Source organism: Sardina pilchardus, chromosome 10 (genome assembly GCF_963854185.1).
Source record: "Sardina pilchardus chromosome 10, fSarPil1.1, whole genome shotgun sequence".
Lineage (NCBI taxonomy): Eukaryota > Metazoa > Chordata > Actinopteri > Clupeiformes > Clupeidae > Sardina > Sardina pilchardus.
In genome coordinates, this window is record NC_085003.1 from 10,535,838 (window position 1) to 10,549,078 (window position 13,241).

The 13,241-nt window shown below is 42.6% G+C and overlaps 1 protein-coding gene across 1 annotated transcript in view; it reads right to left on the reverse strand.

Moving 5' to 3' along the window:
• carmil2 (capping protein regulator and myosin 1 linker 2) overlaps positions 1 to 13,241 on the reverse strand; it is a 51,369-nt gene that overhangs the window by 34,792 nt on the left and 3,336 nt on the right. The window contains exons 3-17 of the mRNA XM_062547349.1: positions 12,523 to 12,573; positions 11,417 to 11,476; positions 9,272 to 9,393; positions 8,613 to 8,710; positions 8,217 to 8,287; positions 7,935 to 8,008; positions 7,585 to 7,660; positions 4,421 to 4,509; positions 3,467 to 3,561; positions 3,030 to 3,116; positions 2,572 to 2,681; positions 1,927 to 2,004; positions 1,323 to 1,399; positions 980 to 1,084; positions 235 to 304 (exon numbers count right to left, since the gene is read on the reverse strand). Coding sequence (XP_062403333.1) covers positions 235 to 304; positions 980 to 1,084; positions 1,323 to 1,399; positions 1,927 to 2,004; positions 2,572 to 2,681; positions 3,030 to 3,116; positions 3,467 to 3,561; positions 4,421 to 4,509; positions 7,585 to 7,660; positions 7,935 to 8,008; positions 8,217 to 8,287; positions 8,613 to 8,710; positions 9,272 to 9,393; positions 11,417 to 11,476; positions 12,523 to 12,573 — 1,263 coding nt within the window. The remainder of the gene's footprint in view (positions 1 to 234; positions 305 to 979; positions 1,085 to 1,322; positions 1,400 to 1,926; positions 2,005 to 2,571; positions 2,682 to 3,029; positions 3,117 to 3,466; positions 3,562 to 4,420; positions 4,510 to 7,584; positions 7,661 to 7,934; positions 8,009 to 8,216; positions 8,288 to 8,612; positions 8,711 to 9,271; positions 9,394 to 11,416; positions 11,477 to 12,522; positions 12,574 to 13,241) is intronic.

Sequence of the window (13,241 nt, forward strand, 5' to 3'; positions counted from 1 at the left end):
GTTATTCCTTAAAATACATTTTGATCCATTTTGTGTGTGTGTGTATGTGTGTATGGGTGTGTGTGTGTGTGTGTGTGTGTGTGTGTGTGTGTGTGTGTGTGTGTGTGTGTGTGTGTGTGTGTGTGTGTGTGTGTGTGTGTGTGTGTGTGTGTGTGTGTGTGTGTGTGTGTGTGTGTGTGTGTGTGTGTGTGTGTGTGTGTGTGTGTGTGTGTGTGTGTGTGCCAGAATGCATACCTCACATCCACTGATATCCAGTTCTAGTCCACACAGACGTGTGTTGGTAGCTAAACCCTGCAGCAACAGCCTAAAAAGACGCGCGCGCACACACACACACACAGACAGACACACACACAGACACAGACACACACACACACACACACACACACACACACACACACACACACACACACACACACACACACACACACACACACACACACACACACACACACACACACACACACACACACACACACACACACACACATAATAAAAATGGAGACACACACAGTAAAGCAATCATATCAAGTCTGCACATACTGATAAGGCAGACTGAACACAAATGGAATTCAAGTGGACACATACTATAGGCGAGCTCATTCAACTAGATTGTAGGCCTATTCATTTAGTAGACACAGTCATCCACAATACAGATATTTAAATAGAAGAAACAGAACCTTCAAAAGTCAATGACCATGTTTTTTGGATGATGTATGAAGTGGGTGGCTGTATACAAGTATTTTGCAAAACAGGTTAATTAGGTTGATATATAGATCCCCAGTGAAACAGAACATTGGATTATACAGTTGTCTTTGGATTGTCTTTGGCTATAATGATCAAAACACACCAAACCTGGACTGACCACACTGTATGTCTGTCTGTATGTCAGTCTGTCTGTCTGTCTCTGTGTGTGTGTGTGTGTGTGTGTGTGTGTGTGTGTGTGTGTGTGTGTGTGTGTGTGTGTGTGTGTGTGACAAACCTGAGAGCTGCCGGTGGGAGCTTGGTTCCAGCCAGCCCCATATACCGCAGCTCAGTGACCTTGCTAAAGAAGTCCTTCACACTGCGTGTCACCTCTCGCCCTTTTCTGTAGGCACACACACACACACACACACACACACACACACACACACACACACACACACACACACACACACACACACACACACACACACACACACACACACACACACAGTCATATAGATATCATCTCAAACACAGATCAAGCAAACTCAGCAATGTGCAATGCACACAGTAGTAGCAGTACAATGACTTGATAGAACTCAAAATCAAAGAAGTACGAAACATCAAGGCAGTGCGCTCACCTGTGGGTAAAGGTGTTTCTGGAGAGATTGAGATGGCTTAGACTAGAGTTGCAACCCGCAGACAAAGACACAAACAGCTGAGGAGACATGAGGAGACGTGGAGGCTTATAACACACACAATAAAAGACTTCACACAAACACTAACACTAACAACACAATATGCAAACAAAGTCAGACTTTGTGATTACATCTGAGTTACCTTACAATATATTAGCTAGTAGCAATATTAAACAAGATTTAAGATATCTGGGCCCTAACCCTACATTGTAGACTTTACAACACTATCTGATTGTCATTGTGATTGTCACTATCTCATAACAAAAACCCATCTGAATACATTTGTGAAATACTTAAACATTACATAGACATTCACAGTACAGTAATTTCCTGTGTATTAGCCGCATTGTGTATAAGCCACAAGACAGTGTTTTATGCAAGTTAAAGGAAACAAAACCATATTAATACCATTATTAACTGCTCCTGTAAATTAACTAATACTCATAGCTGAATATTTTTTCTCAAAATCAATGTATAAGCCGCGGCCAATAGTTGGGAAATTCCGGTAACTGTAATATGTTAGTATGAGAAACATTTGGGCACTCACTGTGTCCAGAGGGCAGTCTGTGCCACTGAGGTCCAGGAGAGACAAAACATTGGGGCCTGACAGGAACTTGCACAGAGTCTGGCAGACAGAGAGAGAAACATTAAGAGCCATTCGACCTCTCAAACTCAATAGAGTGAAATGGCAGAGTCTTCCTAATGGAGTCACTTGTCTCGTTATTAAGTCACCGCAGTATCGGGTGACACACAGAGGCTGTCAGTCAAGATGGCTCTGACTCTAAACAACACTACAGTTCTTCATTAGCGGCCAATCGAATGACACGAGAGGAAGAATGTAAACGTTCAGCAGGGAAAACAAACTTAGAGAGGTCATCTGGGGAAGCCGGGAAATCACACACACACACACACACACACACACACACACACACACACACACGCACACACGCACACACGCACACACGCACACACACACACACACGCACACACGCACACACGCACACACACACACACACACACACACACACACACACACACACATTTGTACACACATAGAAAAGCATTATGGTATATACTGTACATAGATATAGACAAGCATATCCAGGCATAGGTAAGCTTTATCTGCACTGGCACACATAAAGAGATACACACTTGCACTGTCTCTATCACTCTCTGGGTCTGTGTCTCTTACCGCTGCCTCCTCTGTTGCCATGCAACCTGGATTTCCTGACAAGTCGAGATGCGTCAGGCTGTTGGAGAGGCCGTTGCTCTGGGCCAAAGCATTGGCCAGATTGCCCAGCCCTGTAGAATACCAGAGAGAGACATACAAACATAAACATACAGTATAACAACCCACATGTAAGAACAGATACTTGAGAGCAATGATTACATTTGTAATGTGCTTGTTTTACCACTGGCCGGATTACGATCATGTGGATTGAGAGAGAAGATTTAAAAATAAATAAATAAATAAACTAATGACAATGACCCGTACAAAGTCACATCAATTCCAAACTCCAAATTCCCAAGATTCAGTGCTCCTAAGCCCAATGCTCTGACCCTGGTGGTTCATATTCACCTATATCCATTACCTAATATTCACCTTTATTCATCTATTAATTGCCATGGTTGGTATTCACTGGTATTCACCTTTAGGGGAGAGAGACACCTTGGACAGGTACAGCTGGGTTAGACCACAGGGCAACTTATCCAGATGCTGACTGAGGGCAGAAACACCTGTGTACAGCCAGGTGACGGACAGACAGATAGAGAGGAGGAAAAGAGTAGTGAGATTGTGTTGTTGAATAAGGAGCAAGGAAGTCAAATGGAAACATAACGAACAGTTCACGCCATTTAAATAAACTACAGTGACTCATTCAATCATCTAAATAGCAAAATGTCCAACTCTGGCATTATTGGTGTTGACAATTGAATCTTGAATTTCCCCTTGGGGATCAATAAAGTATCTATCTATATCTATCTATCTATCTATCTATCTATCTATCTACAAGGACATTTACCCCAAACCTTGTGTACACAAGTGTTTTACACCGACAACAACAGCCATACAGATCGGACGCATTCACCTTTATCCTCCATCTGATTGGCTGACAGGTTGATAATGTGCAGTGCAGGGCAGGTGCAGCCTTTCATGGCCAAGGCCATCTTCACAGCAAAGTCTCTACGGGGCAGTCAGCAGAGGAAAAAATAGATGAAAATAACAGACAAATAGGCTGCATGCAGATGGGTCCCCAAACTGAAACTAGCCGACGCAGCCTTTGTCAGCCTGAATATGGAGGTGATATTGCAGCAGGGCCTTTGAGCACCTGTGACGGTAAGATACAGTATGTGGTTGCAGAAACTACGTCACACATGCCTGCTATCAGTAAACAGTCATAGAGATTGTTTTACTCCCCCACAAACCGCTACACCTTTTCCAATTCTTCATTACAGGCGCCATCATATCCTACAAGTCACAAATAATGAAACTCATATGCTCACAGTTTGTGACATATGTCACTCTCGTGATAAGTGCTCAAAACTATAGCATACATCCATACATCAACACTGCTAGTCTGTGGTGGCCGAGAGGGGCCTCAGGTTGACAGATAACTGACAGCTCCTGGGTAGTGGGGTAGGCCAATAATTCTCAGGTGCATAGTAAGTGGTACGTTTTAAGGGGTACGGGTGAGTAACATACTGAGGAAGGTTCTCTCTACATTCTTGGGGTGCTATATAGAACCATGCCATTTTTAAAGAACCCTTAGGGGTTCCTTTAATGAATTCTTCAATAATGCTTTAAAGAACCATTTGGGGGTGCCATCTCTGAAGCATGCAATAGAACCTATATAGCACCTTTTTTCCAGAGAGTGTAAGCTTATGAGCAGCAGCTGGTGAAATAAGACTACTGTGCACCAATAGCCTTACAGCTGCTGCAGTGTTGTGCAGGGCGAGCAGTGTGCTACAGGGTGTACAGTGTGTGAGGGTGTCTGCTATTATGATGGGGTTCATGTCATGTGAACCTGGGGGAGGCCACTCACAGCTTCAGCCCACTGTTCTCCAGACAGAGCTCCTTCAGGGTGGGAGAGCGGTTGATCATGTAGAGGATCTGCTCCTGGACATCCGGGGGCTGGAGAGACAGAGAGAGACACAACACACCTCTGTCAAGGCATGAGACATACACTGAAGAGACAGAGAGAGACACACACACACCACACCTCTGTCAAGGCATAAGACATACACTGAAGAGACAGAGAGAGACACCACACCACACCGCACCTCTGTCAAGGCACGAAACATACGCTGAAGAGACAGAGAGAGACACACCACACCTGTCAAGGCATGAAACATACATAGGCTATAGCTATGAGATGAGAGTGAAATTAAGGACATATTTCATTTTAGGAGCATTTCCGTTGAAACATGCATTAATTAATGCATTAATTAATTAAGTACATTTGTATATGACTAATGATTTATGAATCATTGCACTGTGCATACAGTAGAACATATGCTTCCTAAATGTACCAGGCGTTGCTGATTGTACACATTCTTCCTGCATGGGTGTCAAGTTACCATTGCATAATTTACATAATTTACATTTAAAATACAGTCAACACAATGATGAAGGGAAGGGAAGGGCTCAAACTTTCTGCAAGTGGTTACACAGTCGTGCATTCTGTGAGTGAAGCTTGCTCTGCTCAGGGAAGTTTTCCTGTTTCACCTCAGTCAAAACAAAACCGCAACCAAATAAACAACACGCGAACACGTCTCCTTTTTGATGTAATTGCATCTACACACCCATGTCGGCCCTGCACATCAAGACAGTGGTCTCTCAGAGAAACTACTACACGTGGGGCCGTTTCAGGACATGCATAATAATGACACAAAGGGTGAAACACGCTTGCACTGCACAGTGTCTAGCGCTTGCCCTTCAGCCGAGTCTCGTCAACAAGTGGGTAACAGAACAAGCCATCTCACTATTGGCACCGGGCCCATGGCTCAACTTTAGCACTGTCTTGAGAGCACTCTCAGAGCAGAGCGTCTGCGGAAATCTTAGCTGTGGCCAGACTGGAGAATATTTACATACCTTTAGGGGCGTAAGCATATACATGAGCAGAGGTAATAAAGTGTGTTTATCATCGAGCCCTACTCCTATCGCTCAAAACACTTGGATTCACCTATTTGTGTGAGTGTGAGTATGTGTATTTAGATTTTTAGAGTGCTGCATACCCTTTCAGATATTACAGCTTGCAGTGCAGTGTGTGCCTCTTCGCCTAACAGAATCTTGCAAACACCAGCAGGAACATTCATACGTTTACTGGCAAGCAGTAGCAGTGCCAGCAGAAACCCACACAAAGAAGCTTTTTTGCTTTTTTAGTAATTAATGTATCGGAGTGATTATTTGCACCCGGGTGTAAATAGTGGAATGGAGGCATTTTCTTATTTGCACCCAAACCGGAAATGCGTGCTATCCAACATAGCGGGACCATCTTGGCAGGAGATGGCCTACCTAAATCTAACAAGTTAGGATTATTAAAACTATATTTGAGATGGTAAAGTGGTGCTAAATTTCCACAAACTTTATTCAGTGAACGGGTAAAGCCGTCCGTTTGCAAGCACAATCAAGAAACACGATCTTTTTGTTTTGTTTACCGTTACCTAGCAACCCCAACAAGTGAGTCAATAATTAGTATTCTCCCCTTCTTCTTCGACGGGGCGCAGTACAGCGGTAAAGTGACTGATTTACCAAGCTCGAGGTGCTGGGTTCGAACCTCAGATTAATGTTTTTTTTTGCCTGCCAAAGTACGCACCATGACTTCTTTTTTCTTAGATGACGTTACCTCGCGGCAAATAAGAGTTTGTGCTTTTTGAACCTGTCAAAGATTTACTGGTTTTATTTCAGTTATGAGTAGAGTTAAGTAGAAGTAGGCTTCAGTAGTTGTTAGAAAGGTTGTGTTTTGACTTTGAGCCCCCAACGCTGCCTGGAAGGCGCTTAGGCGTGGGTTAAGGTTAAGGTTAGGGTTAAGGTTAGGTTAAGGTTAGGGTTAAGGTTAGGAGTAGGATTAAGTGTTTTTAAGTCAACAGTGGCAGCGCTGCCTGGAAGACAACTCAGAAAACAACTCTTTAAAGTAGCTTGTCTTTGATGAAGCTACCACATGACCACTCATTACCCTAATATTTGTATAATCACTTCCAAGTAACCCAGACATGGCAAAACAGCTAAAAACTGTTCAAAACTATTAGGCCTAGCCTACTGTAGAGCTGGTAAATACACAGGCCTATTGACAGAGAACATGGATGTTAGACATCGGGTGTAAATAGTATTGTTGATTATTACACTATTTACACCCGGGTGTAAATAGTAATGTTGATTATTACACTATTTACACCCGGGTGTAAATAGTAATGTTGATTATTACACTATTTACACCCGGGTGTAAATAGTAATGTTGATTATTTGCACCCGGGTGTAAATAGTAATGTTCATTATTTACACCCGGGTGCAAATAGTCTCTGCTTAATGTATACACACAAAATCTCTCTCTCTCACACACACACACTTTTCTGTAGGCGTGCGCGCACACACACACACACACACACACTTCAACCACAAACCTGTACTTTCCTGAAGGTTATCTCCCCCATTCTCTAATCAGTGTAGGGCAGGGAGCTATCATCTCTAATGGGTGCTGAGGGAAAGCCCCAGAGCTGTGATGTCAGTACCTGACACAGGTGACCTGCAGCAAGGTACAGGTAGTAGCAGGCGCTGTGCTATGGACCCATGAGCAGCACCTGAGCCCAACAAATATGTGAGTGGGCTCTGACTCTGTAGGGAATATGAGGCATCACTCCCAACATCTTAACAGGGGTTTTGCAGGGGCATTGATATCTTCCACTCAAATTACATTTTTTATTATTGTGCACTAAAGGAGTCCTCTGTTGCATCCTAAAAATACTGACATAAGTCTTTTTCTTTTTTTCAGGTTTTTCAGAAAACACAAAAACGTTAACCAAAAATGTTTTGAATGAGGATCATTTAGGAAAAAATCTATATTTTCTGTCAAAAAATACCATTATTTTTTAGAAAGGTGATGATGTGCTTTATAGTGTTGGAGACTCAGAAGACACCTCCAGTATAATCACTAACTCGAGAACACGTAAGGTTTTACTAACAGTTATTCATTGTTCACTCAAAACATACCACTTTGAAGTCCTTGCTAGAGATCTTGGTAAACCACTCGTTGAATGACAGGGCAGCCACAGCCAAGGCCAGGTCCCTGATGATGAGAGACATTTAAGTATTATGTAAAGTATGTGGATGCTTAGTAATAAAGAGGAGTGTCACATCATTAAGGGATGTTAAAAGCTTGGCAAAGACAAAGACAATGTGCCTCCAAACTGGGCCAACAAAACATATGAAACCTTTCACTTTCACATGATTAGTAATCACAGTACCTCATTAAGAGATGAAGCATCTTTTTGATGAGATGATTGGGAATTCAACACAAAAGAAATCAACAGAGTGTAAACAGGGATTCTTAACAAACTCACCTGCTTTCCAGGTGACTGAAGTCCAGCAAGTTGAACTCCCGACAGTTCTGGACATGATAGATATTGTCTACATCCTAAAGAACAAACAAAAAACATGGAGGCTGATATGAATTACAGTTACTGTATAAGGTGTCCTTGAGTGTCATGAAAGGCGCCCCAAATAAAATGCACTATTATCATTATTATTATTATTACTAAGCGTTTTAAAGGGTGGGCTTTGGTCTGGAGTTAGCCTGCGATGTGATGTGCGGAGCCAGAGTGTAACTGCACGGCAGCACTCACCCACTGCACTTCCTCTCGGCAGGGCAGCTCGTTGAAGTCGCACAGCGCCTCGTACGTCACTGAGAAGCCACCTGCCACAGGGACGGAGATGGGCAGAGAAGTCGGACAGAGGGTTAGACACACAGTACGTAACTAGATAAAGGGGGCGTCACAGTGGGCCGAATGCTGAGGGCAGAATACGGAAAAGTGCACAGCAGGGTAACATTTTACAGAGGGACGCTCTTCTTAGAAAATGCTGAAAGGTACAAGAAATCTTACAGGAAATCTTCAAAATTGTGACAAAATGGACACAGTACAAAAAGCCCAGCGGTCCCAGATAGCACCTTAAAGCACTTTAAACAGAAGTCTTTTTGTATTTTTCCCCTGCAGAGTAATGCCTCTAGACTACAGGCTCACCGCATGGCCCCTGCGTCCCACTCAGGTGCTCCTCCACGTTGGAGGTCAGCTTCAGCAGCCTCTCCTGCAGGTCAGGAGGGATCTTCTTCAGCAGCTTCCTGGAAGTGGGGCAGCACACAACTGGTGTGTGAGAGGCCAGCCACACACACATACACATGCCAGTCGTAGGTACACTACACTTACACTTTTTAAAGGGTTTTTTTTTTTTTTATCATAAACTGCTGAGAGTGAATTGGTGCATTACACCGGACAGCTGTGCTTGTCATTTCAGTTTCACCTTAACTCAGACCTTATACAATATAAAGTACTAGGGTCCTCGCATCCTCACCAAGATGACATTGACAACATAACTAAATGTACCAATATACAGTATCTGACATTTCATTGCAGGCATCTCTGCAGCCATACACATTTGTTCGCTACATGGACTTTCTATGAATGCCAGTAATGACCTTGGAGCTGAACTAGTACACTGCTTTCCTTTTTCAGGGCAGAAACACAACCAAAGGCTTTAAAACATTGAATGCCATTGTACGTCAGTGTTTTAGTTTGTGTGTTTCCTGGTGTAAAAGAGCTTCTCTTAGAAATGTTTTCAGTTAAGACCCAAAAAGGATGAAGTGAAAACATGACCCAATCGCTGAGTGTGGCTGTTTGCTTACCCTGGAGATGAATCGGGAAAGATCTTCTTCAGCGAGGCAGTGACATGACTGACCATGGCCTCTAGGTCCTCCACCGACATGAGAGAAAGATAGTAGATCTGTCTATCTGTCTCAAGTGTCACCTGACAAAAAACAAAGCCTTTCTTACAACATTGCTGCGTGATACAACCATCTTTTCTCGACGTCAATAATACACTTTGAGCCACACCAAAACCATGATTGTTTGTATTTTCTACTATGACATGGTCATACACTTGAGTTTCTGTGAGAGTAGGCATCCAAGGCCAGGCCAAGATTATTTCCTGAGGCAAAAAGAGATTGGCAAGGGAAATAATTCATTAATTGAATCATTTTCATGTGGAGATTTAGAGCTATGGGCCTAAAATGATACATTGTGTGTTTCCTCGGGTCTGATAGCTGTTTTTCTCCCATGATTACATCTTGTATTATTGCTCTAATGTTCTCACATTTTCACATTACGAGAATTCCAAAATCTTTGCAGACTGCTTTGATTATGATTATTATTAACCTAAAAAACAGATGCTTCTTTAGAGTGTAATGAAAGTCAAGCAGAAAGCCTTGAGCAGAATTCAACAAATGGCAAGAGGAATGCTTATAAACGCAGCAAATACTCCGAGGCTAATCCATAAACACAAACCACTCTCTCTTTTACACAAAACCCAACAATGAAATAGAGACATACCACAGTGAAGTTTAGGCACTCCAAATGATAGAAAGGGTTTCTCAAATGGGACAGGATAATAGACACGGGAGAACAAGGGGGACGGGTTTACGGAAACATTCAGACTTGTGGGCATTCTCCAAAACCCACGGAGAAATTACAAAGGAATATCCCCCTATCACACATACGCAATTTCTGGTGTACAGGAAACTAAAGTTTCACGCTGAGATGCAAAAACAACTCACAGGATCTAACACATTAGGGTGTTAGGGTTTCTTCTGCTTAGGTTACTGTGCCTGCCTCAACACAATATGGACAGAATGAGGACCATACTGTAAGTGACTGGCATCTTGATATTTCGGTTAAAACTCAAACGACCTGTACTGCTTACCTCATGAAAGATAGCAGTTTATAGTATACTAGAGTGTACTATATATAGCAAGAGCATCATCCTTGATGAGTTATTGAATGCTTGACTGTAAGCAAAAGCAGGAGTCATATTATAAGTTTCCTGTGGTTGACTAAATGTCATTTTTTAGGCACCTCCAACACCACAGATGGTCTCTCCCTACAGTAGGAAAGTCCACCACAAATATTTTCCAATAAGTCTCCCACTCATGTCTGTGATCGTCACAGATCCAGTGCAAAAGGGTTGTGATGTGTTTGTGTTGCAGCAACAGACTTGTAACTCCTTGGCAGACCTCCCAGAGAGTACATCAATACCAGATTTCATGGATCTCAGTTTACACTTGACTAGCCAGTCCAATACAACATCTGTCGGAGCGAAAGCATTGTGGCAAGTGACATCTCTACTCAGACAGACATATTACCGTTAAAACATTTCTTCGTGTAGAGAAACAGAGACCTGACGCAAGCAATCTGGCCGGTGCTACATTCTCTCCTATCTTTTCATCAGATTTTCTGAGAAACCAAATTCTGCAGTCTGTTATGATACGGGCCCTTTGTTAGCCCCAAAGCTTAGGCGATGGAGCAAGAACCACCCAAAACCATAACATTCACCCCCCCAGAGCTCACATCCTTGTAGTGGTGATAGATAAAAATGTAAAGCTTAACCTATATGAGGAGACAGACTTAGCCTACCTTTTGAATTTGAATGCATGCAAAGGGGTCTGAGATCCAAAGAGTCAGTTTATAGTGACATTACATTTTTCTGTTTGAAATAATATTACATCACATCTTACTGAGAGGCTTTGTATGACATCGTCACTAACTGCATACAGGTAAATGTGAAAGTAAAATAGGTTGGTGGACCACAGCATAATGTTACGATAATGCTAGCAAATACTGTACAGTTCTGAGAGAGCCACTGAATATGCTTAATATGGCGACTGCCGCCGAACATATTTGCATGAAACACACTATACAAAAGGCCATTGTGTATAAATTGTGTTAAATACCGTGAAACACAAGAGACTATTTATTAAGCATGAGAAAAAGGTTACCTTAACGGGGCTTTCGATGGCAATGGCATAGATTTCCAGGTAGCTGAAGGAACTTTCCACCTGAAGGAAGAAATCAGACTGTGGTTGGGACTCACTGACACCAAAGCTCTCACTATCATCACCACCATCACACACACTCGCGTGTGGCTCCTCATCAACAAATGAGAGGAGAGAAGAGGTGTGCAGAGAGAGAGAGAGAGAGAGAGAGAGAGAGGGAAAAGGAGAGGGCAGACCAGGGTAGATGAAACTCAAACACTGACTTCACTGAAGGACCTCTGACCACACACACACACACACACACACACACACAGTGACTCAATCAACACTGTTATCTATCAGCACTTAGCTGTGCAACTAACTCCTGAGCACAGTTTTGATCTTGATTAAATATCCTTCGTCTAACGATCAGTTGCACTTCTCAAGCTACTTTACAGAGTAGCCTTATACTTCAACTGCAAGGACTGCAAACCGAGAGAGGGAGAAAGGGAGGCAGAGGAGAGAGAGAGAGAGAGAGAGAGAGAGAGAGAGAGAGAGAGAGAGAGAGAGAGAGAGAGAGAGAGAGAGAACGCATACTTTGAGTTTAGGAATGGTTAACTAAATGACTGATACAGTCTTTGTTTACCATTACAGTTATGGCCTTAAAAGTATATGCGGAAATCCTATGTAAAGTAGTCTACTTTGTTTAGAATGACTCTCTCACTCTCTCTCTCTCCCTCTATCATCCAGTTAAAACTAGACTAGACCTGCTGACCTCTGCTGTTTGCTGTGTGCAAGGTCAGTCGAAAGGGAATAGCGCAGGTCCTTCACTGGAGATTTTCCTCATGCCAAGGGAATGTCTTCCTTGTAGAGTCACACTAGTCTGTATACTGTATGAAATGAGTCAGCATGGACTCACTTCAATCCAAACATACATGGGATAATAGGGGTGTCTCTCTCTCTCACACACACACACACACACACACACACACACACACACACAGACACACAGACACACAGACACAGACACAGACACAGACACAGACACACACACACACACACACACACACACACACACACACACACACACACACACACACACACACACACATACACACGCTAACACATACCTTTACAGGTTGCTTGCTGTGAAACATGTAGGCTCTCCATTGAGTTATAACCTATATAAGGCAGACAGGAAGGCAAGAGGTAATAAAAACAAATCACAGCCAAATTAAACCACAACCAAAGTGTGTGTGTGTGGTAAAGACCATGCACATAATCACATTAGATAAACAACCAAATGAATTGCAGTTAGGAAAGTTCATCTGCCTGCTGAGAACTTTCTAAATCTGATGAAGAGTACATGTTATAGCATGGTAGTGTATGAACCACACTAAGGAGGAATACATTGAGATCTAAGGGCTTACAGAATGTGCCACTTTGCTGTTGGTGATGCAGACACAAGAGATTTACAGCGGTTGTAATTATAGCTCCATCTACTGGAGAAAAGTGGTAAGAGACTTTTAAAAGTTATTATTATTTTAGTCAGCAGACACTTCAAACAAAATTCAGGAACTTCACATTACTCCTTCAAAACTCACAGAGTTTCTGTTCCATAAGGTTCTGTGTTTCTGTTCAAATACTGTCAAGGAGTGTGTGGTCTTCTGTTGGTTCACGAAAATACTCAATGACATAAAAGACCACATGACCACATGCTGCTTGCTCATTAAAGTAGCCTAGATATTTGCTCAGATTTTAGTGTGTGTGGATGTGGTTTTCCTCATCAACATGCATTATTTATCAGAAAAGATTGTCTGATTATCTAGAAGGCATTAGCATGTGAAAA